General features: G+C 48.4%; 1 protein-coding gene across 4 annotated transcripts in view; it reads left to right on the top strand.

The window, feature by feature from the left end:
- Positions 1 to 26136, top strand: part of Nckap5l (NCK associated protein 5 like) — a 34328-nt gene extending 8192 nt beyond the window's left edge. Inside the window, exons 2-13 of one of the 4 annotated variants that reach the window (XM_026407035.2) lie at positions 11981 to 12036; positions 13902 to 14060; positions 15059 to 15127; positions 15216 to 15254; positions 15985 to 16104; positions 18823 to 18936; positions 19913 to 22545; positions 23722 to 23884; positions 24146 to 24227; positions 24534 to 24842; positions 24920 to 25062; positions 25429 to 26136. In XM_026407035.2, the coding sequence (XP_026262820.1) occupies positions 13950 to 14060; positions 15059 to 15127; positions 15216 to 15254; positions 15985 to 16104; positions 18823 to 18936; positions 19913 to 22545; positions 23722 to 23884; positions 24146 to 24227; positions 24534 to 24842; positions 24920 to 25062; positions 25429 to 25641 (3996 nt within the window). In that variant the 5' untranslated portion in view covers positions 11981 to 12036; positions 13902 to 13949 and the 3' untranslated portion in view covers positions 25642 to 26136. Of the gene's footprint in view, positions 1 to 11980; positions 12037 to 13896; positions 14061 to 15058; positions 15128 to 15215; positions 15255 to 15984; positions 16105 to 18822; positions 18937 to 19912; positions 22546 to 23721; positions 23885 to 24145; positions 24228 to 24533; positions 24843 to 24919; positions 25063 to 25428 lie in introns of those variants that run through there. The other 3 variants (XM_026407031.2, XM_026407032.2, XM_026407033.2) reach the window with 3 other exon arrangements.
- The last annotated feature ends 279 nt before the right edge of the window (positions 26137 to 26415 follow it).

Raw genomic sequence — 26415 nt, forward strand, 5'->3', positions numbered from 1 at the left:
TGATGGAGAAAGAGAACATCAAAGCTGGCAGGCTTCCCCTCCCCCTTGTTCTGCACAAGGGGACCTGTCTTCTCAGCTGCAATCCTTTCCTAGACATGATATCATCCTTCTCTTCTATGCCCTGCTGAGAGAAGAGTCAAAGAAGACTTATCTCCATTTTAAAGATAATAAAATTGAGGCCCAAAGGAGTTCTTGACTTTTCTCTACTCCCCCAAGGACCATGCCAAGCCAGAACCAGAATCCAGAAGCCTGTCTCCCATTTGTAAGCATAAACAAGAGCATAACCAGTGGAAGTTTGTGGGTGAACCAGAGATACTGTCTTCTGGAGCAGAGCTGACAACTTTGGAGGTGACATCTGTGCACTGGCTGGATGGCTGGTGTAGCACTGGGGCTGTGTGAGTGCAGAAAACTGCCATAGCCTAATTCTTTTGTAGAAAGAAGCAGGATATGGAGTTGGGCACTGGGTCATGGGTATAGTGAGGAGCTAGAAGTATATCTACCCAGCTTTCCTAGGCCTGTAGGTAAAGCCTGAGAACTCAGTCCCTTTTTAAATATATATATATATATATATATATATATATATATATATATATATATATATATATATATATATTTTTAGTTATACATGGATACAATATCTCTATTTTGTTTATTTTTATGTGGTGCTGAGGATCTGAACCCACACGTGAGAGGCAAGCCTTCTACCGCTGAGCCACAACCCCAGCCCACAGTTCCATCTCAGATTTGAGAATATGTAGTTGATGTTCCAACAGTCAGCTCCATTATCACCTCCAGGAGCCTCTCTGCCTCCGTTTCTCCTACAGGACCTAGCATATGTCACTAGTTATGCCCAAGATCTTAAAAAGATGCTGACTCCCTCATTCTGCCCAGGGATGGGAAACAAGTGAGTTGGATGAGGGAAGCAGGAAACATTCACCTTCAGGTGCCCCTAGATCCAGCAGCACTGAGTCATCCATTTACATATACACATGAGGTTTCTGCCTCCTCACTTCTCTGGTGCCTTCAAATGATCTTCTTTCCCTTCTATATAAACCTTGTTTGTCTTTAGGGGCTCAATTCACTTGATGACTTTTTTAAGTTCTTCAAAAGACTTCTCTAGTGAACCTTCCTTTGCAGTACAGTTATTTGCCTATCTTATTTTAAATTAACGAATGAAAATTATATACATTTATGATGTACAAAATGATATTTTGATATATGGATATATTGCAGAATGGCTAAATCAAGCAATTTAGCATATACATTTTCTCACTTTTGGGGTGAGAATACTTAAAGTCTACTTTCTTTAGCTATTTTCGAGTTTATAACACATTGTGAACTATAGCCCCCATGATGTGCAACAGATCTCTTGAACTTATTTTTCTGCCTGACTAAAATTTTTGTATCTTTTGACAACCCCCTCAAAGCCTTTGTTAGCTACCATTTTAATCTCTGCTTCTCTGAGTTCTACTTTTTGAGATTCTACATGTAAGTGAGATCATGTGGTATTTTGTCTTTGTGTGCTTGACTTATTTCACTTAGCATAATGTCCTCTAAATTCATCCAGTTTTGGAAAATGACAGAATTTTCTTTGTTTTTGAAATTAAATAGTATTCTACTGTGTATATATGGCACATTTTCTCTTATACACTCATCTGTTAATGCAGGCTAAGTCCACCTCTTGGATATTGTAAATAATGCTGCAATTAACATTAGAGTACAGATTTCTGTTCAACATACTGATTTCATATCCTTTGGCTGTATACCCAGTAGTGGAATTGCTGGATCATATGGTGCTTCTATTTTTAATTTTTAAGGCACTTCTATACAGTTTCCAACAATGACTATACTAGTTTATATTCCCCTCAACAGTGTGCCAGGAGTTCCCTTTTCTCCATACCCTGACCAACACTTGTTGTCTTTCATCTTTGTAATAATAGCCTTTGTAACAGGTAGAAGAGGTTATCTCATTGTGGTTTTAATTTAATTTGCATTTCCCTGATGATTAGTGATGCCGAATGTTTTTGCATATACCTATTGGCTGTTTGTATTTTTTGAGAAGTGTCTCTTTGCTCTTTTTTTTTTTTTTTTTTTTTTGGTAGTACTGGGAATTGAACACAGGGGAGCTATACCCCTGAGCTACATCCCCAACCCCCTCCCTTTTAATATTTTTAGTTGTTGATGGACCTTTATTTTATTTATTTATATGTGATGTTGAGAATTGAACCCAGTGCCTCACACATGCTAGGCAAGTGCTCTACCACTGAACTACAACCCCAGCCCCCAACCCCTTTTTATTTTGAGCCAAGGTCTCACTAAGTTGTCCAGACTGACCTCGAACTTGTGATCCTCCTATAGGATGTGGGGGGAGTCCAGAAATGCAGCCCTCCTCCCTGGAGAACTTTCCTTCCAGAAGATCATGAGAAGTCCCTCCTCACAGGGACTGCACAGAACACACTGCTTTTTGAAATAGGGATCCTGCTGGAGTCACTTTAACAAGAGAGACCAATGGGGCAGGGGTTGTGGCTCAGCAGTAGAGCACTCGCCTTGCATGTGCGAGACCCTGAGTTTGATCTTCAGCACCACATAAAAATAAATAAGTGAAATAAAGGTATCATGTCCAACTAAAAATAAATAAATATTAAAAAAAAGAAGAAGAAGAAGAGAGACCAATTAGTGCTATGTCAGCCCAAGAAAGTTTTTCGGAAGAATTGCTTTAGGATAAGACCAATGGACTTCTAGGATTGTGTTGAGGGTATTGGTTTATCCCCAAACCAATAGGAGGTTATGGGAAGATTTGAAGTAGGAAAAACATAATCAGATTTATAGTTTTAGAAAATCGCTCTAATAGAATGCTCCTTGGAAAAGTGATTGTGACAGGGAAAATATGAAAAAAACTTGAAACGTCTTATGGAGCCAGAAATTAAAGAAGTGCCAAAATAAAAGGGCATTTTAAAAGGATACATAAGCCAATCTGAAAGATTTTTCAATGGCCAAAGCCAGAGTTTAAGCAACGAAATAATTGAGGATAGTATTGGATTACAACCCATAGTAAATAAATATCAGTTAATTCATAATAATATAAGTAATTGTAACAATGTAAGTTTTTAAATTAAAAAAAATGGGAATGAATGGACAATTCTTCCTTACAGGAAATAAGGGAAATGGAAAATTATCATTGGAACATCATAGTAATTAATGCAGGCAAGATCCACTGATAGAGCCTAAAATGAGTGAATGAAATTTAGGAGCACTCAACCACTGAGCCACATCCCTACCCCTATTTTGTATTTTATTAAAGTCAAGGTCTCACTGAGTTGCTTAGCGCCTCACTGAATTGCTGAAGCTGGCTTTGAACTCACGATTCTCCTCAGTCTCCTGAGCCTCTGGGATTACAGGCAAGTGCCACCATGCCCAGCCAGTGAATGAAACTTTAAAGAGAAACATAATAGTTGGGTAATCACAGCATACTGCCTTCCAAAATATTTATTAAATACAGAAGGAAAAACAGTAAATTTACAATAGAGAAACTTGCAAATAGATACCAGCTGGCCAAGTGGTCAAGGTTAAAACATCACCAGTAGTGAGACATCTTGACCTCATGCATACCCCAATGCAATCACTGAGAAAAGCACATTTGGTGATATTTCCCAAAAAACATGACCTTAATTTGATCAGCAAGAATATCAGACATGGGGCTGTGTTGTAGCTCAGTGGTAGAGCACTTGCCTAGTGTGTGAGTGTGTGAGGCACTGGGTTCAATCCTCAGTACCATATAAAAATGAATAAATAAAATAAAAGTATTGTGTCCATCTACAACTAAAAAAAATAAAAATAAAAATATTAAAAATATATCAGATTCAAGTTGGGAAACATTTTCCAAAATGCAAAAATGCCCAGGTTGCCAGACAGAAGATTGAGGAAGGAAGATCACAAGTTAAAGGCCAGCCTGGGCAACTTAGCAGACGTATTTCAAAATTTTTTATTTTTTTAAAAAAAGGGCTGGGGATGTAGCTCATTGGTAGAGTGCCCCCTGGATTCAATCCCCAGTACCAAGAAAAACAAACCAAAACACTGAATCATACACTTTAAATAGGTAAATTGTATGGGATGTGAACTGTATTTCAAAGCTTTAAAAAAAAAAAAAAAGTGCTGCTTGATGGGGTGGCACATGCCTGTAATCCTGGTGACTCAAAAAGCTAAAGCAGGAGGATCTCAAGTTCGAGGCCACCCTGGGTAACTTAGTGAAATGCAGGAGGAAAAAGTCATCAGAGACATTTATACCTGAGAAGGCAATGAAGCCTGAAAAATATTTGGATTTATTGTTGTGGGTACTGCTAAATAGAACAAGATTGACGAAAAGATGAGAAGACAGCTTTTTATTTTTTCACTTTGGCTTTGAAGGGCAGTATCAGGATAAATGTCTGGAAAGAATTGTTTTTAAAATGAAAGATGCCTAACAAGTTTTAAAAGTGAACGGGAGGGCTGGGGATATAGCTCAGTTGGTGGAGTGCTTCTCTCAAGGCCCTGGGTTCAATCCCCTGCACCACACACACACAGACACACACACAAAAAAAAGTGGGAGCCAGGCTTAGTGGCATATGCCTGTGATCCCAGCAGCTTTGGAGGCTGAGGCAGGAAGATCCCACGTTCAGAGCCAGCCTCAGTAACTTAGTGAGGCCCTAAGCAACTCAGCAAGACCCTGTTTCAAAGTAAAATATATAAAAGGGCTGGGGATATGGCTCAGTGGTTAAGTGTGCCTGGGTTCAATCTCCAGTACCAAAAAAAAAAAAAAAAGTGAATGGGAAAGATCCCTTCAGAATGTCCGTTCTGAAGACATGAACAGAGGCTGTCTGAGTCAGGAAGGACTAGCCTGGGCTGAGGAGAGGCAGTCCCTCTGTTGTAATAGAGGCGATGAGGGGATAGGTAGGATTCCCATGGGGCTGGGAAGATGGCAGGAGGTTTGAGGGAGTTTCCCTTTGCCAGCTTTAACCCTCTGGGAAAACAGGAGGATAGGTAATGGGCCAGAAGCTTGAGGAGAATAGAAAGGGAATAGAGTTATTTCAGAGAATTAGAGAGCAACTCCAACAAATAATATAGCCAGCAAGATTGACAATGTGCTGGGGCTGGGGATGTGGCTCAAGTGGTAGCGCGCTCGCTTGGCATGCGTGCGGCCCGGGTTCAATCCTCAGCACCACATACCAACAAAGATGTTGTGTCCACCGAGAACTAAAAAATAAATAGTAAAAATTCTCTCTCTCTCTCTTTCCTCTCTCACTCTCTCAAAAAAGTTAAAAAAAAAAAAAAAAGATTGACAATGTGCCTGACATGGCTTTCCTTTGGTTGAGGCAGAGAGTGAAAAATAGTGTAGAGCAAAAGCCTAGGGACAGGAATGAGCATCAAGTCCTAATCCTTTCTCACTCTCATTCCTTGTGGAGAAGAGCATTGACCTACAATGTTCTAGCCAAGATATCTCAGGGGTGTTCTCAAACTTCACCATCCAGAGCAATGGCCACTAACTACACGTGGCTGTCTAAAATTTACTTTAAAGTTCAGTTCCCAGTTGGACTGCCTATATTTCAAATACACAGTAGCCACCTATAGCTACTGTCTACCATTGCGGACAGCCCAGACTAAGCATTTTCATCACAGTAAAAAATTTTTTTTTAACTTTTTTGTCTGAAGACCCCAGTACATTCTTCAAAATTGAAAACCCCAAAGAGCTTTCATTTATATGTGTTTTACTTATTGACATTTACTGTAGTATAAGTTAGAACTTAGGACCACTCAGGCATGGTGGTACACACCTGTGTGCACACCAGCTACTCCAGAGGCTGTGGAGGAAGATCACAAATTTGAGCCCAGTCTGGGAAACTTTGTGAGACTTTGTCTCAAAATAAAAAATAAGGGTCTGGGGCTGTAACTCAGGGGCAGAGTGCTTGCCTAGCACTTGCCTAGATGAAACACTGTGTTCAATCCTTAGCACCACATAAAAAAATAAACAAAATAAGGGCATGCTGTTCATCTACAGCTACAAAAAATAATAATAATAAAATAAAAAGAGGGGCTGGGGATGTGGCTCAAGCGGTAGCGCGCTCTCCTGGAATGCGTGCGACCCGGGTTCGATCCTCAGCACCACATACCAACAAAGATGTTGTGTCTGTCGAGAACTAAAAAATAAATATTAAAAAAATAAATAAATAAATAAAAAGAAAAGTAGCTCAGCAATAGAGCACTTGCTTAGCTAGGATCAGCCCCTAGTACTGGGGTGGGGGGGGGTTGGAGGAGACCTAAAAATTTTAAACATTTATTTCTTCATGTAAAAATAACAACAAACCCATTATATATTAGTATATTTTATGAAAAATAATTACATATTTTTCAAAACAGAAAAAACATTGGAAAAAAAGTCCCCTGTTTATTTCTATAAGTCTGTCATGTCTGACTTAGTAGAAGGTAACTGAATTCTTATATCTGCTTCTGTATTTGGTCTGTGACGATCTCACACAGCATAGCCTCTGGAAAATCATGAGAGAATGAGAATAAAAAAATAGATAGTGTCTTAGTAGAACTCTGAAAATTGTTTTGGGAAGGAAAAAAAGAAAAGAATAGTTGTAACCTTATAGGTAACTTGAAAGGACGTCAGGATCCCCAAGCCACTCTTGGAGAGATTGTTCTAAAACAATCTCCACATGGTGGAAGGAGATTGTCCTGGAGAGACTGGATATTTTGCCTAAAGTCACACAGCAAGAAGTACATTGCAGAGTTAGGCTAAACTCAAGCCTCTGCCACCTTCTTTGTGGCTTTTCCCATTCCTTTGCCTGGGCTAGGATGGGCCTAGTCAGGACTTTGGGAGGGGGAGCCTAGGCCGCTTGGCTGCAGAACCACTGGTGTGTGGTCCTATAAATAAACCTATTGTGAGGGAACCCCTTCTCTCTCCTCACCCCAGCAGCTGCTATTTTTGTTGTTGGGTTATACTGTGGACAAGGGAAGGGGAGTGAAGAATGTTGAAATCTGGAAGCCTTTGGGGCTGTTAAAGTAGCTACCCTTCCTCCTGACCAACCTGAAAGGGCAGGGGCTGATCTGGCTGTCCATTTTCTTCCAAATAATTCATACCATGGTGGTAGCCAAGGTTCTTGGAGTGCCTGTGAAGAGGAAGCTGGAGGGGGATGCATGGGCCCTTTCTCCAAGGACAGATGCATTTCAGAAAGACTGTTGTGTCTCTGGTGCCAGTTGTCAGGAGGAGGGAAGGAAATTCTTGTATGCCCTCTTTCCCTGGTGGGGTGGGGAGGGGACCAGTTGAAATTCTTAGGGCTAAAAGAATGGCCACTTAATCCCTGTTTTTGGCCAGGGATTAAGTGGCCACTGTCAAGCCAGGAGTGTCCTGTGGGAACCAGGCCTCTGTCCTTATATCCTTTCCCTTGGCAGCCCAGGACTGGTCTTTGCTGTGGGTGAAGAAGTTGCTGTTTACAAGTGAACTTGGGTGTGACACTGGGACTGATGAAAGGGATTCCAGAAAGCAGCTGGGGAGGGGAGTGAAGGGGACTAGCTGGTGTTAGGGATGATTCTGAGTTTCCCCAACTCTGTTTTCCTGCAGCTGCCAGTCCCTCCCCCACCCCAGCCCCTGGCTTCTCTCCCTGTAGGACTCTGGAGGGAACAGCTGGGAAGTGAGGGACTCCTCAGGGGCCAGAGGGCCTTGGCTGAGGGATGAAGGGGGATGGAGACCAGGCTTGCTGCCACCTCTCTGGCCCCTGCTCCCAGATTTGGACTCTGAGTTTAGGGAGGAGTTTTGCCCATACCATACTTAGAGATGGGTAGGAATTGCAGACCCTCTTCTGGCAGACTGAAAGGCTGGATGGCCCTAGAAGCTCCTGTCTACTACTGGCTTTAAAGGAAACAGGGCTCAAGATGGGGTTGTGGCTCAGTGGTAGAGTGTGTGCTTAACAGGCATGAAGCCCTGGGTTTAATCCCCAGCACCACCAAAAAAGGTGGCATGAAACTAAGGCTATACATAACCAAGGCCAAAGAGATAGCAGTCATCCACACACACTCAACAACTTCTCCAGGTTACCCAGAGATTTCTGAGCAGCAGTTTCCCGTTCCTGTCTCTTGATGCCTTAAAATTGCCCCCCACGCCCTCTAAAGGAGAGAGCATTCTGTTCTTCCTTCTTTCCCTGCCCCTCCCTCCCCTCAGCACTGAGGTCACCTCCTTCTGAATCAGGCCTTTGTGGAGGCAAAAACCTCTCACTGGCAGTTCTGGAGGGAGAAGCCTCCAGTTCAAGTTAGAATTTCCTACCCAGCCTGGCTATAGGGAGAATTCCAGACCCAACATCTGAGATGTGCTGTGAGGCCATGCAGAAGGATATTAGAAACCAGGACCATCTGAAAGGCTCAGGCCCAGGTTTTCCCAGGATCAACATAGGGCTGAGCACAGAGGCTGTGAGTAGGAGTCATGGGTCCTGAGAGAAGAGGAGGATGATTGGACACTGAGTTGGGTACTGACACCACACATGGAGAGTCACTGAGGACCTGACTTAGGAGACCCTGAAAGACCAAGTTCCTAATTAGGCTTTGTTTTGGAGGTGGAGGTGTTAGTCCCTAGAGGGTGTAAAGACTAAGGAAGGGCTAGGATTGTGGCTCAGCGGTAGAGCGCTCCCCTAGCACGGGTGAGGCTCTGGGTTCGATCCTCAGCACCATGTAAAAAATAAATAAATAAAATAAAGATATTGTGTCCAACTAAAAAATAAATGTTTTTTTTTTTAAAGACTAAGGAAGTTTTCTTTTAGAAAAAAAAAAATTTTTTTTTTTTTTTAAGAGACCGGATCAGGCTGGAAATGTGTCACTCAATGGTAGAGTGCTTCCCTAGCAGGAGCAAGGCCCTGGGCTCAACCCCCCAATACTACAGAAAGGTGGGGTTGGGGGTTGGGGGATAGAGTTTCTACTATGTTGCCCAGGCTGGCCTTAAACTCACAATCCTCCTTCCTCCCTCTGGAGTAAATTGGATTATAAATTTATGCCACCATGTCTAGCTGTTTTTGTTGATGTTTTGCTTTTTGTTTTTTAGAAATCTCAAACTCAGATTCATAGGCACGTGCTCCTCCCCATCACCAAGTTGAAATGTTCCTCCCCAGTCAGGCTGACAGTTTTCTGCCTCCTGCTTATGGCAGCCCTGCAGACACAGAGAAGGCTCTCCACCCTGAGTTGGCCCAGACCATCGTGGTGCAAGGGCAGAAAACATTTCTCCCAAAGTGGGGCTGAGTCACAGCCTTCCTCCAGCCAACATTTCCGGAGCCTCTACTCAGGCTCCAGCTGGGACCTACAGAGCAGTGTATGCAGGAGAGAAATGTTACCCTTGGGAGGCTTAGAAACTAAAGGGCCTCCCATAGTTCACAGAGGGACTCAGCCCACCCTGCCCTGGGATCTGTAAGGGCTCAGATTTGGATGGTGGCAATGGTTGGCTAGCGTGGTGTGCTGGGTCTCTACCTTCTTTAGTACATAAAACTGCCACGTACATGTGTACATGATGGCATAAGTTTATAATCCCATTTACTCTACAACCAGGCCATGTGTGGTGTGCATACCTGTAATTGCAGCTACTCAGGAATCTGAGGCAGGGGGATTGCAAGTTTAGACTAGCCTCAGCAACATAAGGAGACCCTATCTAAAAACAAAATAAAAAGAGCTGGGAATGTAGCTCAGTAATAAAGCATTTGCCTAGCATATACAAGGTCCTGGGTTCAATCACTGGTACCACCAAAAAAAAAAAAGAAAAAGAAAGAAAAATATTCACAGCTAGCCTTCATATCTTTACCTTTCACATCCTTATCTGTTTTTTTTAGTTATTATTTTAGGAAAAGATATTCTACTAAATTGTCTTTATCCTTTATCCTGTGTTAATTTTGTTTTGTTTTTGTGAAGAACACAAAACTTGGGACTTCCCCTAACTTTAGCGCTATTCTTTTCTGGACCTTATTTGTTCTATTCCCTTACTTTGCATTTCCAGCTTTCTTATTCTCTACAATGCACATAGATGCTCATAAACATATGTGTCCCAATTCCTCTCTTTCCTGGGAATTGCCTCTGGGGAAACAAATAGTGTAGAATCAAGGGAAAAACTAGTGATCACTAGAGCCAGGTCTAGGGTAGTGGGAGTTATTCACTGAAGAGAGAAGATGATGTCCAGAGACCAGAGTTGAGGAGCAAGGGTGGAAATGGTTGAATGGTAGAGGTAACCTGAGGCCTTTTTTGGTTCTCACCCTATTTGTATGGAAAAGAGAATATTTCTTGAATTTCTTTTATTTTTCTTTCCCAGGCTTGTATATTTCTAAATTTGTCAAACTTGATAATGTCAGAGCAAACCAAGTTATATCCAATGCATTATTACCATATCAGAAAACAAAAGAACTTTCAATTGTTGTAGAGTATTAAAAATAAGTATTACACAGTTTTTCCTTTTCTTATTTTTTTCAGAAGCCCCCTTCTCACTGTGGTATGCACACACACACACACAGAAAGAAGACTTCTCCCTTTGCCCGTTACCTCTGGCCTCAAAACCTCCAGCCAATTCCTTTCTAGGGTATGAGGCAGAGACAATGAAGGCTGGGTCCACCATGGGGCTGGTGAGCTGGGGGAGACTTGGGGAGGGAGCCTAAGAGGGCAGGGCAGGCTGGGTAGTACCTGAGATCTGCAGGTGCCCCTTTAACTGAGACCTAAGGGTGAGGAGCTGGGACCCAGTGTTGCCTGTGTGCCAGCTGAGAGTAACATCAGGCTCCACAGCAACCCCAGGCTTGGCACTCACCATAATATGAAAATTATTATTATAATCCCATGTCAGCTCACCATAATATGAAAAGCCTCCAGTTACTGAGGTCATGCTGGCTGCTCTGCATCCATTCTCTCATTTTATCCTCCAACTGCTCTTTGAACTAAGTATCTTTACCCACATTTTATAAGCAAGGAAAGAGACTTCTTCAGAGTCTGGATTTCAGCCCAGATCTATCCAACTGCAAAGCTCCAGGAGTCTCTACACCAGGGCCCTGGGACTGTATGGAGCCTGCATGTAGGTTATTCTGTGAAGCTGGCAGTATAACTTTTTTTTTTTTTTAAGAGAGAGAAAGAGAGAATTTTTTTAATATTTACTTTTTAGTTTTCGGTGGACACAACATCTTTATTTTATTTTTATGTGTTGCTGAGGATCGAACCCAGCAAGCCGCGCATGCCAGGTGAGCGCGCTACCACTTGAGCCACATCCCCAGCCCCCGGGCAGTATAACTTGATGTGTATACAGAAGCTTCAGAGGAGCAGGGACATCCAGGCCTGTCCAGTGTGCTGTGTGCTCTAGCCATATGATTTCAGCAGTGTCTTATTCCTCCAGAGCCTGCTTTTTTTCTCAGGCTGGTACCCCCTGTCAAGGTTATTAGGAGATTCAGATGTCATATTGCAAAAGAAAAGTTCCAGCACCATGCAGTACATGAGATACTCAGTTCCTCAGTTTTTTCATCTAAAAAAAATATAGGCCTTAGGCTGGGGATGTAGCTCAGTTGTAGAGTACCTGTCCAGCAGCATGGGGCTGGGGGTTCAAACCCCAGCCCTGCAATAAATAAGTAAACAAATTCTAAAAATATAGGTGTTTACTTCCCTTTGTGGTCATGAGGATTAAAGACAAGCATGTTAGCTGAGTAACTCCTGGCTAAGGAGCAAGGGACCTTTGTAGTGGCTCTTTCCTTTTGCCCAGAGTGCTTTTTCCATCCTGGGATTTCATCTGGACTTTACTCAGGTCTCTGCCTAATTGTCATCCTTTGGTGCCTAGTTATGCCCAGTGTTGTATTTTTGTCTGCCTCACACAGTAGTGGAGTGGAAGCTACATAAAGGCAGGGCTTTCGGACTTGTTTGCCCCTATGCCCTGGCACCTGGCACACAGCATAAGCCCAGTAAATATTTGAAAAGTACATGACTGACATCTCCCTCTGTTTTTCCCCAGATGAGGTGACTGGCTGCCAGAGTGAACGTGCCAGCCTAGGTGAGGGGCAGAGACAGGTAAGGCCTTTGAAGCCTGTGTATGGTGGTGATGGGGACTAGAGGTAGGAGGGGTATCCCTGTGTCCCACTCCGGAAGACAAGAGTGAGGTTCAGATGCCTGGAGATGACCTGCTGAGGGCCCCCCTCTTTTCTAGTACAAAAGCTCTAAGCCACTTTTGTTGGGGCTTCAGTGGGACATGGAAGAAGCAATGGAGTAGTCAGTGGTAGACAAGGGTGTCTACCCTTTTACAACAAGAATGGCTTCCCATCGGCTAGAAAAGTCATAATCTTTATGCAGAAAGAAGTGAGTGCTTTCTTCTAACAGAGAAATTGAAACTCAATTGGAAGATAAAGACTAGTCAGTTAAAACTAATGATGGCAAGTGTCTGAAGGGGAATCACATAGCACAGTGTGGGTCAGAACACTGCTGTGTTTGTGTGGTCGGTGACATATGAGGTTTTTTCATCATTACTCTGTCTCCTAAATGTCAGGTATTGTACTGGGAGGAGTGTGGGTTTGGACAGAGAAGTGACTACAATGTCCCTGCCCTTAAGAGCTGACAGCTTAATGGGGACTATTACAGAATTAACACAGGAGCAGCACCCAATCCAGATTTGAAGTGAGAGCCCTGAGGAATGGACAGAAAGGTCTAGCCAAGTGGGAGGGAGGGAGTGGTGTCAGGTCCCCAGCAGAGTGGCCAGCATGTGTAGAGAAGCTGGTCTGCTGGGGCTTCATTGGCAGTGCCCTCTATACCACTCAGGGTGCTGGGTGCCTAGGGCAGCTGAAGCTGGAAGAGGGAGTGTTGGAGGCAAGCAGGACACCTCCCACTATATCCAGGAGGAGATGAGGCCCAGGGGGAGGGGCCTTGCTCCAGGGTCATCTGGCAAGTGAAATGAGCCAGGGCTGGGTCTCCACACCAAGCCCCTCCCACAGCTCTGTTCACAGGAGCCTGAGTCAGTCATATTGATCCTTTTGCAGGTTGCAACTCAGGTTATTAGACCGTAGTGCTCTCATTTGACTTCTTAATAGCCCTGTCAGGAAGCCCTGCCCATTTCTCAGGATTGGGAAACTGAAGATCAGTTGGTTGACCAAGTGAGTGACCAAAACAAGCAAGTTTTCAGTTCACCCAGCTTATACTGGGCAGAGCCAGCTAGAGCCTTTTGGCTACAAAGCCAGGGTTTTGGCCCATGGCCCCAGTAACTTGAGACCTGCCTCAAGCAAGGTACCTCCGATTCCCTGGACAAAATCCCAGTTGTCTTACCCGTACCTATTATATTAATGTATATTATTTTAGAAGTATTAGTGTTAGTATTACTACTACTACTATTATGAATAATAATAGTCATGTGATTTAAGTCTTTTTTTGAGACAGGTTTTCACTAAGTTGCTGAGGCTAGCCTGAAACTTGTGATCCTCTTGCCTCAACCTCTTGAGTAGCTGGGATTACAGGCATGCGTTGTACCCACAGCTAAGACTGGGGTTTTTTGTTTTGTTTTGTTTTAACTTTTTCTAATACCCTTACAGACCTAATATTTTTGTTTGCCAGTACTGACTGAGATTAGGTGATTTGGGGTGTTATTTTGTAAATAGGGAACATAGAGGCACAGATTGACTTGCCAGTTCGAGGCTAATACCAGTAGAGAATTCAAGATTTTTAGTCCCTTGCTCAGTGTCTGTCTGACCTATGCTAGGATCAGATAGTACAGGCATTTTTAAAACAATGGTCTATTCTCGAGACAGGAAGAGTAAGTAGGAATCTCCCTGGGTGACCGTGAGTTTGTAACAATGTCTGTAGCATATAGATCATACCTATCTAAACTCTGAGACTAGGGAAGAGTTTCATCTTTGTCCTCCTCCTTCACTCCTCCTTGTGCCCTAGAGTAGCCTGCTGGGGTTTCTCTCAGTTGTTCCCAGAGCCTGACATCAGAGGCCATGGACCAGCCAGCTGGGGATCCTGGAAACCTGAGGCCAGGAGAGAGTGGTGATGGCATCATGGAGCCAGGCACCTGCCAGGAGCTGCTGCACCGGCTGCGGGAGCTGGAGGTGTGTGGAATGGGAGTGCAAGCCAGAACCCTGAGGGGGCAGGGAGGCAGGGCTGCCTCTCCCGCTGAGCTCAGTGTGGGGTCTGGGTGCAGAGAGGCTTCTTCTCTGCCCCTGTGGACAGGCAGGAGGAGACTGATCATTTGTTCAACAGAGCTCCTCCAAGAAGCCCTTTCCTGGCTCTTAAAGCTCTCCAGCCCAAGTGGCAGCACAAGGATGGGCTGTCCTAACCCCCAAATGCTCTCTTCTCCCCTGTAGGGCAACAAATAGTCACAGCAGGCATGGGAGGAAGGGATTAGGTGACCCAGGACCCAGGAGTTGGAGTACAGGTGTGGATCTTCAAACCAAACCCCTTGCCACATTAAGACCCTGTCCTCTTCCCTCCAGCCTCCAGGGTCCACCTCCCAGGAAAATAAAAGTTTTACTTTTGGGGGGTTGGGGTTGTGGCTCAGTGGTAGAGCACTCACATCTCATGTATGAGACCCTGGGTTCAATCCTCAGCACCACATAAAACTAAATAAACAAAATAAAGATATTGTGCCCATGTATAACTTAAAAAATATTTTTTTAAAAAAAAGTTACTTTGGGGCTGGGGATGTGGCTCAAGCGGTAGCGCGCTCGCCTGGCATGCGTGCGGCCCGGGTTCGAACCTCAGCACCACATACCAACAAAGATGTTATGTCCGCCAACTAAAAAAAAAATAAATATTAAAAATTCAAAAAAAAAAAAAAAGTTACTTTGGCATCACCCACTCAGGTCCCCCTGGTCACAGTGTCTCCTCAGCCCCCCAGCCTCACTGCCTAAAGTTGGATTTTACAGAAAACCAGCTGTCTCACCTCTGTCCTCCAAATCAAAGTTACTACCCCTGGTCCACCTCTGCAGGCCTCCCCACCTGAACTGTAGCTAGTGGATTCCTTTTCTCCTCTTCTTCAAAAGGAATTTGCCCTGGGGGAATAACAGGCCCTGAGCTTCCTTACCCTCTTTTTCCCTCACTCCTGCAGGCAGAGAACTCTGCGCTGGCCCAGGCCAATGAGAACCAGCGGGAAACATATGAGCGCTGCCTGGATGAGGTCTGTGGGATCTGTGGTAGGACTGTCCTGGGGTTGGGGGTGGGGAGGCATGGCTTGTCTGCTCAGTCTTGGGGCTTTCTGTCCTCAGGTTGCTAACCATGTGGTGCAGGCACTACTGAACCAGAAGGTGAGTGGCCACAGGAAACACTTCCACCCTTAAGCCCAGCTGCTCTGGGGAAAGGCCCTGAGTGCACATGGAGAAGCCCTTCCCCAGGACCCCTGAGCCAGCTTAGCTAAAGCATTCACTAGGAACTGGAGGAGTCAACCTATCCCCCTCCTCCATTTGTCCCCCTCTGCCTGCTTTGGTTAGGTCCACACTTTTCTTCCTGGGGGCAGAGGTGTGACTGAGTAAAGCCAGGTCTCTAAGCTATGGTAACTTTAGTTTGGATTTGCATCTTCCCCTTACCCTGGTCCCAACTGGTTTCTCCAGTTTGTGATGGTTCTCAAAGTAATATTGATGTTGTGAGCATAAGTGGGATCTAAATATTTACTCATGAGCATAAGTGGATCACTTCTTGACATAAGGGCCACTCTGACTCCAAGGTTGTCTTCCATCTGAAATACACCCTTCTTTGAAGTGTGGTTTCTAAGAAGCAGAGTTGGCTCCAGGGATAGGAAAAATGGCAAAGAGAATAGGATTTACCTCCCACCAGGGTAGCAAACCTTAGAAACTACTTACCATCCCCAAGAGTCTATATTTGCACACAGGCAGGTTCAGATCCCTTGCAGGAGGTTGCAGGAGAAGAACATGCCCAGCGAGTGCCTTGGGCTCCTAGGCAGGATCTGCTGTGCTCATTCTGTTCTTCCTGTCCCCACCATCCTTCCCTTCGCTTCTTCTGCCTCCTGGGCGGGTGCAGGACCTGCGAGAGGAGTGCATCAAGCTAAAGAAGAGGGTGTTTGACCTGGAACGACAGAACCAGATGCTGAGTGCCCTGTTTCAGCAGAAACTCCAGCTCACAACAGGCTCCCTCCCCCAGGTGGGCACTTGCACTTCTCCTGTCCTCTCCTAGTCTGCTTCCTGCTGCCCCAAGTCATCAGTGCTATTTTTGTTCACATACACACAGAAAAGCAGGCCATCACTCATCCCGCTTCATGCTGGGGTCTGTGGCCATCACAGGAAGGCCTGCCCAGCCTGATGGTTTCACACTTTAAATGGAATGAAAACTACTTGAGTCCCTGCAAGCTTGGCTGGCCCTTACATCCCACTTGCTCCCCACCCAGCTGAGCAGCATCCCTTCTTGCTGACAGAGAAGGTTCGTACTTGCTCCTGCCTCTGTGTGAGGAGATGAGGAGATGGGTGGAGACTGCAAGTGAAATTATTTCAAGCTCCCAAGAGGCTCCTTTGGCCACTGATGTGTGCTTCCTGGCCAGGGGCAGGAGTGAGCCATACATAAGGCAGCCCAGGGCTTATGGTGTCACCGAGCAGTCAGGAAGGTGCTTCACCCTTGATAACTATGGGCACACATAATGGCATACATCTGTCACTGTTGTATGCACATGTTCACAGTTAGTGGCCTTTGCTATTAGCCCTGACTCTTGCCTTCTTCAGAGCAGCAGGAGACTCCTGGGAATGAATTCTGGGCCAAGATGTCCCTTGAGGTTACTCTGTCAGGAACTCCCAAGGATGTGGTTAAGATGCAGGGGTGGGGAGATTGGGAGCAGCTCCCGGTGGTCAAGGGGAGCACTAGGTTGTTTCTGAGGGCAGCCAACCTCTTCCCCCATTTTGACAAGAAGAGAAGCACTTTCCTCGTGTGTGGGAGCTTATGTGTCTGTCTGAATTTGTGTCTGTGTTATAAATCAGGGAGCTCTTGAGCAGGGAGTCCTTCCACTCACTGGGAAGCCTCACCCCTGCAGAGGAAGCCTCTCGTTAACATGATGTTTCTGGAGCCTCCATCTCACCCAGACATTGCAGAACTGGGTCTGAATCAGCAGCGGAGACTGTAGTTCTCCCTGCCCTACAGTTGTCCCTGATTTGAAGGGCCCACTCTGAAATCCCATTAGGCCCAACCACACCAGCCGAGCTTACCCCTTCTGAGTGACTGCTAATGACAGGACTAAGCATCCTTAAATCATTTATTTTTTATCTAAATGAATTCTAGGACCTCTTAGAACTTTGACCAATAGATTTATCTTCCTCAGAGCTAGCATGACATAATGAAAAGAGAGCAAACCTTGGCCTCATAAGCTTGGGTTAGACCCCTAACTTAGCCACTTCTTAGCTAAGTGTGACCTTGGACAGATTATCTAACTTTGAAAACTAGGTTTTTTTTCTCTTCAAAAATGGGGATGAAAATACCTGTATTGCATATTGTGATGATTAAATGAGATAATATATAATGCTTGACCCAGCATGTAATCAATAAATGGTAGCTGTTTATCATTAATGTGATTTCCAAGTTATGTTTGTTGGGATGAATGCTCCTTTGAGCAGATGCTAATTAAGCTCCTATTTGTGAGCAATGCCTTTTCCAGCACATATAGAATTGAACTGAATCACATGGCCTTAGGGGCTGTGACCTGTGCAGGGTACTCATGACTACATGAGGTCTATAGACAGCCATGCTACAAAACTGAAGGTGACAGTGCTTCTGTCCAAGGGCCCACCCAGGAGGGAGACAGGCCCTCAGAGAAGGACTAGGGAAGGTTCCTATTGGGAATTAACTTTGGACCTGGCCTGGACTGATGGGAGAGCCTCAAAGAGTGACACAGTGGTTGAGGAGAAGGGATTTCCTGTGGGAAGAAGAGCCTAAGTAAGGATCTGCAGGCAGGGAAGCCTAGGGAGTGGCAAGCTACTCAGCTTGGCAGGAACAAAAGATAAGTGAAAGGACAGTGAGTGGTAAAAGCTGCAGACAAGTATCAGGGGAAGACATGTCCAGGGAACCTACAGGCCAGGCCGGGAGCCCCATGGGAGTTCCGACTTGTTTCCTCAGGCAGTGGCAGGCACACTGAGCACAAAAGTGCTTTAGAAAAAAAGATAAAGAAGATGCTTTAGGCTGCCTGTGCATGGGAGGTGGAAAGGCCACCAAATCAGGTCAAGGAAACTGATTGAAATGCCCAGCAGCATCCAGGCTAGAAGTGGGAAGATTCAGACTGAAGTTACTGCTGGCATATGGCCAGAGGCAAGGCTGAAAGATGCTGCAGAGACCAGGTTTGAAGACTGTGGGGAGTTGGGGTGAGAGAAGGGTTAAAGCTGACTCATAATCAGTTGAGATGACTGGGAAGAGGAAATAACATTCTCAAGGACTGAGAAAAGTGGCCCTTGATTAAATCCTACTTTTGCAATCCTCAGAATAGATGAGACCAGGTTGAGGAGGCAGAAATAATGGCTCCCTGCCATCCTTTTCTAAGATTATCAGCCTCAGCTTTGCTGGAATAACAGGTAGTTAGAACAGAAAGAGACCTTCCTGGTAACTCCCTTTTTAATAGGGAGGAAACACCTCAGAAAAGCAGAGCAGTGCTGGAGATAGGCACCCTGGGTTAGAGCCACAGCTGCCCTCCAGGCCTGTGGTACTTGTCTTTCTCCCCAAAGTCCCACCTCCCTCTGCCATGGTCTCCTGAGGCTCCTCTTCACCAGCAGGTAGTGGCAGCAGCAGGAACTAGGCCTGGAGATGACCATAAGGGGCACACTTGGAAGGGAAGGCCTGGCTTCATGAGGGGCAGACAGCATTGTGCTAACTCTCCTTTTCCCTCTACAGATCCCACTCACTCCACTTCAGCCACCATCAGAGCCGCCAGCCACCCCCTCCCTGAGTGCCGCTGAAGGAACAGCCACCTCTTTGCCTTTGGGTCGCTGTGCTGGGCAAAGAGAGGTAGGAGAGGTGGGCATAGTGGTCTCGGCTTCCCTGGAGAGGGGCTAGTCAGTCAGTACTCCACTGCTGGTTCCTAACAAAACACAGGGGTACTATTTCTCACGCACAGACTCTTGTCCAGGCTGGAAGTGGGAGCCCTCAGCTGTCAGCCATGTAATCAAGAAAAACAGATCCCCACCCCCACCCATGGCCTGTGAGCAAATGCATTAGTATTGCAGTGAGAGTCATAGTTAACACTTATGGAACTCATTCCATGCCAGGCACTGTGCAGGTCACCTTAGGGCTCTTTTATTTTATTAGTTTAAACATAATTACCATCTCATTTTACAGATGATACCATGAAGCTTATAGGTCAAATAGCTTGTTGAAGGTCATATTGCTAGGTAGAACTGGGACTTGAACCCACCCAGTCTGACTCCAGAGAGGATATAGTTAACCACTGTTCCAGACTCAAGAAGGAGCAGGATAGCAGCAGAGAAGGTTTTTCATGGAGTCATCCCCAGTCCACTTCTCCTGTTGGGGATAAGGCCAGCATGTTGGTTGGAAAGAGAAGGCCTGGGTTGGCCTATGTTGACTTAGGTCTTGGCCACATCATACCCCCTTCTTGAGTCTCCTTTCTTTCTGGAACCTGAAAAATGGACTGGCCTCCCTCCTGAGGCAAGCATAGATGTCAGAGTTATAGCTGGTTATCCCTGCTAATCCAAACAGCAATAGGGATAGGAGGCTGGGATAAGTAAGAAGGGGATGCGGGCTGACTACCCTACCCAAAGTGTGCTAGGTACAAGTTGGGGTAACCAGACCTGAGCACCACTTGAGGAAACTGAGCCATCATACCCCAAGAGCTGTGAATTCCTTTTCCGGTCACAGACATGCAACCAGGCCAGCCCTGTCTCTGGCATATTTTTATGCCCAACTCAGGGCCTGGGCCTAGACCAGAATGCCCACTGTGTAAGTCTCCTTCTCACTTCCTTCTCAGGTGTGTTGGGAGCAGCAGCTGCGACCAGGAGGCCCTGGTCCCCCGGCCACCCCACCACCAGCACTAGATGCCCTATCCCCATTCCTTCGGAAGAAAGCCCAGATTTTGGAGGTGCTTCGAGCTTTGGAAGAGACTGACCCCTTGCTTCTGTGCTCACCTGCCACACCCTGGCGGCCTCCAGGCCAGGGTCCAGGCTCTCCAGAGCCCCTCAATGGAGAGCTGTGTGGCCCACCACAACCTGAACCTTTGCCCTGGGCCCCCTACCTGTTACTTGGACCTGGTAACCTAGGAAGCCTGCTGCACTGGGAGCGCCTCTTGGGGGAACCAGGGGAGGAAGAGGGTACCAGGCGGCCTTGGAGCCCTAGCAGGGCCCCACCACAGGCCCAGGGCACTAGCTCTGGCTCACACTGTGCTCCAGGCAGTAGCTCCTCCTCCTCTTCTGATGAGGCAGGTGACCCCAATGAGGCACCTAGTCCTGACACCTTGCTGGGTGCCTTAGCCCGCAAGCAGTTGAACCTGGGCCAGCTCCTTGAGGATACGGAGACTTATCTACAGGCATTCCTGGCTGGGGCTACAGGCCCACTCAATGGGGACCACCCAGGTCCTGGGCAGCCATCGTCCGCAGACCAGGGGCCTCAGCAGCTATCCAAGTCCAAAGGCCTCCCTAAGTCAGCTTGGGGTGGGGGTACCCCAGAGGCCCACAAGCTGGGCTTTGGTGCTACCTCAGAGGGCCAAGGGCCCCTCCCCTTCCTCAGTATGTTCATGGGTGCAGGGGATGCCCCACTGGGCTCGCGGCCTGGCCAACCCCACTCCTCATCTCAGGTGAAAAGCAAGCTCCAAATTGGGCCCCCTTCTCCTGGAGAAGCCCAAGGACCCATTCTGCCCTCTCCAGCCAGAGGTCTCAAATTTCTCAAGCTGCCTTCAGCTTCGGAGAAGACTCCCAGCCCAGGAGGCCCCCAGCTCAGTCCCCAGCTACCCCGGAACTCCCGAATCCCCTGTCGCAATAGTGGCTCAGATGGCAGCCCCTCCCCACTGCTGGCCCGCAGGGGTCTGGGTGGAGGAGAACTGTCCCCAGAGGGGGCACAGGGCCTGCCCACCAGTCCTTCACCTTGCTCCACAATCCCAGACTCTGCACAGCTCAGACCCCCCCAATCAGCCTTGTCTACCACACTGTCCCCAGGGCCAGTGGTATCTCCTTGCTATGAAAACATCCTGGACCTTTCCCGGGGCACCTTTAGAGGGCCTTCCCCAGAACCACCTCCATCCCCTCTGCAGGTGCCCACCTACCCACAACTGACTCTGGAAGTACCACAGGCTCCTGAGGTCCTCAGAAGCCCTGGAGTACCCCCCAGCCCTTGCCTCCCAGAATCCTGCCCCTATGGGAGCCCCCAGGAGAAGAGTTTGGACAAGGCAGGCTCAGAGTCTCCCCATCCCAGCCGTAGGACCCCAAGCAGCTCATCCAAGAAGCCCAGCCAGGGATCAGGGCGGCGACCTGGGGATACCAGCTACACGCCTTTGCGGGACAGACTTGCAGCCCTGGGAAAACTGAAAACAGGCCCTGAGGGGCCCCTGGGCACAGAGAAAAATGGGCTGCCTGCCAGATCTGGCACCGAGAAAACTCGAGGACCAGGGAGGTCAGGGGAAAGTACTGGAGATATGGTGCCTACCACCACTAGACCCCTTGAGCAGCCAGAAACAAAGGGAGCCCTGCGGGGGGCAGTGGCCTTAGGCACTAGCAGCCTGAAGCAGCAGGAACCTGGACTTGGACTTGGGGATCCTGGGGCCCGAGTCTACTCATCCCATTCCATGGGGGCCCGGATTGACTTGGAGCCTGTCTCACCAAGGAGCTGCCTCACCAAAGTGGAGCTGGCCAAGAGCCGGCTGGCAGGGGCCCTATGCCCCCAGGTGCCTCGCACCCCTGCGAAAGTGCCAACCTCAGCCCCCAGCCTGGGCAAGCCCAACAAGAGCCCTCACAGCAGCCCTACAAAACTACCCTCCAAGTCACCCACAAAGGTGGTGCCCCGACCTGGGGTCCCCCCAGTCACCAAGGAGCCACCCAAGCCTGAAAAGGGGAAGGGACCTCCTTGGGCAGACTGTGGTAGCACCACAGGCCAGCCCACATCCCCTGTGCCTGGCCCCACTGACCCAAACCAGGGACCTGAGGGGCCAGCCCCACACTCAGCCATCGAGGAGAAGGTGATGAAGGGCATCGAGGAGAATGTGCTGCGGCTCCAGGGGCAGGAACGAGCACCAGGCTCTGAGGCCAAGCACCGCAACACCAGCAGCATCGCCAGCTGGTTCGGCCTTAAGAAGAGCAAGCTGCCAGCACTGAACCGCAGAACAGAGGCCACCAAAAGCAAGGAGGGCGCTAGTGGGGGCTCCCCACTCCGGAAGGAGGTCAAGGTGGAAGCCCGAAAGCTGGAGGCGGAGAGCCTCAACATCTCCAAGCTGATGGCTAAGGCAGAAGACCTGCGCCGGGCTCTGGAAGAAGAGAAGGCCTACCTGAGCAGCAGGGCCCGCCCACGGCCTGGGGGTCCAACCGCAGCACCCAGCCCTGGTCTAGGGCAGGTGCAAGGCCAGCTGGCCGGTATGTACCAAGGTGCCGACACCTTCATGCAACAACTGCTCAACAGGTGAGGATCTGGGATCGTTTAGCAGATGCTCAGCAGACACACCTGATTCTGGACCTGATACTGCCCTTCTGGCAGTTAGGGCTTCCCAGAGGTCAGAAGGGATAGGATGCTACCAGAATGTCTTGGGGTTAGTGTCCTGGCCTGGAGGAATGATCTAGGACTCAAATCAGAAGTCAGCCATCCTCCCCTCCCTGCTGGGCTGGCTGTCACCCAGACTTGCTGAGACCAGTTTTCATTTGAAAAGAATTAACTCGTGTTTTTCTGGATTGTCTCATGTCAGATGAGCTGGTCTACATATGGGAGTTAAACGAATACTAGAGCCTAACCAAGGCTAATGAAAGTGTTCCTCCAGCAACAAGGAAGGTCCCCTTCTTGTCTTACATTTTGACACCTGACACTAGGGGGGTTCATTGTTTAGAAAAGAAACCCACTCCAGGATTGCACTTTCTGGGCTGATAAAACAAATTCTGAAGGCATTGGGTCTTATTAGTATGAGGTTTGGGTGGCAAGTGTGCTCAGAAGTTCATGGGGAGCAGGCAGGGTGTTGTGCATGGGACCAGGATGTGACCTGACCTGCCAATATAACAGAGTACATTGCTGGGTAGCTTTGCCTCTACTATTCCCTGGGGTTTCCCCCAGGGTCCCTGCCTTTTGCCAGTATCAGGAGAGGTTGGCAGGAGCAATATGTCCCTTTTCCCTGGATAGGTCCCAGCAAGTACCTTACCAGACCCAGCACCTAGAGGGTGCAAGGCTGGTATATTAGTCCATTTTTCCATTACTATAATGAAATATCCAAAGCAGGCTACTTTATAAAGAAGAGGTTTATTTTGGCTCATAGTTTAGGAGATGCAAGGTCTAGGAGCTGAATCTGGTGATAGCCTTTGTGCTGGCAGAGTCCTGAGGTGGCAAGAGAGTGCACATGTATACGTGCGGCTCTTGGTCTCTTATAAGTCCACCAGTATTAGCCATATAGGCTCCACCCTAATGACCATACCTAATCATGATCTCTCTCACACCTGCAAAGGTTCTCTACCTCTAAAAACCATAGATTTAAGTTTCCACTCTCTTAATCCCTCACAATGAGGTATTAATCCTTGGGGGACACTCAGCAAACCATAGAGGCTGGTGTGGTCTTCTGAGTATTCACCTCCCTCACCTACCTATTTTGTTACCCAGGGTGGATGGCAAGGAGCTGCCGCCCAAGAGTTGGCGGGAGCCCAAGCCTGAGTATGGCGATTTCCAGCCAGTGTCCTCTGACCCCAAGAATCCCTGGCCAGCCTGTGGGCCCCGAAATGGTCTGGTGGGCCCACTTCAGGGCTGTGGAAAACCTTCTGGAAAGGTAAGTTCTTGGGGCTAGAGCTGGCCTGGCTCTGGAGGGTTTCCCTTCCCTTGGGCCTGGGAGCTACTGGATGCATTTGTGGTCTGTAAGGGGAACTAAGGAGAGGAGAGTGGGTTCCAGAGCGCCTGCAACCACAGCCATCCTCCAGGGCCCTAATGCTCCTACTCCCCTGCTCCCATACTCACATTCCTACTCCCAGAGGCACAGTGGGGTTTGGAGGAGGGATGGGAATGAACACCCAGGTCTCCTGTATCTGCACAGCTGAGCAATGAGCCAGGGAAGCGGGAAGAGATGCCCTCAGAAGACAGCCTGGCCGAGCCAGTGCCCACCTCGCACTTCACAGGTAGGTGGGACCCGGGCTGAGGATACTTTTTCCTGCAACCATGGCAGATGCAGGCCCCAAGTGCCATCTTGGGGACCAACACTGAGTGGGCTCTGGGGCTGCACAGAAGGGAAACTCCCCTTTACCATCAAGGATACCTCTCTGAGCCCAGAACCCTTGGGGGTGGACAGGCAGGTTCTGTGGGATGGGCATGTTGGGTCAGGAGGCCCTGAGAGTTGGAGTGGAGCCTGGACTGGGGTGGGAAGCTAGAGGAGAGGCAGGGGGCAGAGCTTCCACCTAACATCCTCTGTGTGCTCTTTTCTCCAGCCTGTGGCTCCTTGACGCGAACCTTGGACAGTGGCATTGGGACCTTCCCACCCCCAGACCATGGCAACAGTGGGACCCCTAGCAAGAATCTTCCCAAGACCAAACCACCACGGCTGGAACCTACTCCAGGAGTGCCCCAAGCTCGGCCCCCAGCCCTTACCAAAGTCCCCCGTCGTGCTCACACGTTAGAACGGGAGGTGCCAGGCATAGAGGAACTGCTAGTGAGTGGGCGGCACCCCAGCATGCCAGCCTTTCCTGCACTGCTTACTGCTACTCCAGGCCATCGGGGCCATCAGACCTGTCCTGATGGTAAGTGTCCTGGAGGGTGAATGGGACATCCCCAGAAACTGGACAGCTCCATCCACCTTCCCCTTATTCCTGCACAGATCCCTGCGAAGACCCAGGCCCTCCTCCTCCTGTGCAGCTGGCCAAGAACTGGACCTTCCCCAATACCAGGGCAGCTGGCAGCTCCTCTGACCCTTTCCTGTGCCCACCCCGACAATTGGAGGGGCTGCCCAGGACCCCCATGGTGAGAGTTGAAGAAGGGGAATGAGAAGAGGACTAAGTGGCAGGAGGGAATGGTATGAGGCCACAGTAGTACAGCATGTGTCCTGCATATCCCAGGAGGTCCAGCACTGCCCGGGAGGAGGGTGGAGGGAGCACCCCTTCTGTGCCCCTCTGGCAGCTCACCCACCCTTCTTGGGGGAAGGATTTTCATCACTCCCTGGAGCCTTGGTAGGTCTGTGTATAGTTGTATCTTCAGCTTTCTTCCCTCTCAGGGGTGGACCCAGAGTAGCACCTCCCACCAGGTGGGCAGAATGTCCCTCAGTCCATGCTTCACAAGCTAGGCTGACAGGTGGGAAGGAATGTCCTATAAGCAGTACCTCCTTTCCAGGCTCTGCCTGTGGACCGGAAGCGGAACCTGGAGCCCAGCCGCCCAGCCTCTACGCCCCAGGGCCCAGCATTTGGGGGCAGTCGTACTCCCAGCACTTCGGACATGGGTGAGGAAGGCAGAGTGGCCAGTGGGGGTGCTCCAGGGCTAGAGACCTCCGAGTCCCTCAGCGATTCGCTCTATGACTCACTCTCCTCCTGTGGGAGTCAGGGCTGAGGGACTGCGCCCACCACAGCCCCCTCTGGATCTGGGGACCACGGACTGGACCCACTCTCTTCATGCCCCATGCCTCAGAGCCAGTGGGCCCTGCCTGAAGGGACCAAGGATGCAGGTGGAGAAGAAGTTGACAGAAGTCCCTGGCACACCCCACTGCCCACCGCTGCTGTGGAGGAGATGGCCCTGCTCAGCTCAGGGAGAGACCCCACCCTTGGTTCCTTCACTTGCCCAGAATAAGGCTTTTCCTCTAAGGGACTGAGGGTTCAAAGCCACTGTCTCAGCTCCCGCTTCAGGCTGAGCCATCTTGTGGTGCTGGGCTTTCTGCCCACCAGCTGTGCCATCTCTGCCCAACTTGGCTGCTCCCCTGTCCCAAAGCCTCCATGGGGCCATTCTGGAGGCCCCTGCTTTTGGAGCTTGGGGGTAAGGGGACACATTGCCTTCTCTCTCTGCCCTGGTTCTCCCTGCTGTCTGGATGGTGCTGCCCTCCCTTGCCCCATGTCTTTGGGGTCTGTTTGTTTGTCTTTTTTTTTTTTTTTTTTTTTTTATTTTATTAAGGCGCCTGGCCCAATTCCTACCCCTCAACCTGCACTATGGTTAATTTATCTGTTGTTAAAAACATGGCTGCTCTGCTTCCAGCCTCTGCTTCTGCCGTATCCCTAATAAAACATGGAGGCCCCTTCCCACCCTGACTCACTTTGTCATGTGGGAGGACTTGGGTGGAAAGGTGGAATCACCCCAGGAGATTAGGGAAATGGGGCTTTCTTAAGCCTGGAA

This window comes from Urocitellus parryii, chromosome 5 (assembly GCF_045843805.1).
Source record: "Urocitellus parryii isolate mUroPar1 chromosome 5, mUroPar1.hap1, whole genome shotgun sequence".
Taxonomy (NCBI): domain Eukaryota; kingdom Metazoa; phylum Chordata; class Mammalia; order Rodentia; family Sciuridae; genus Urocitellus; species Urocitellus parryii.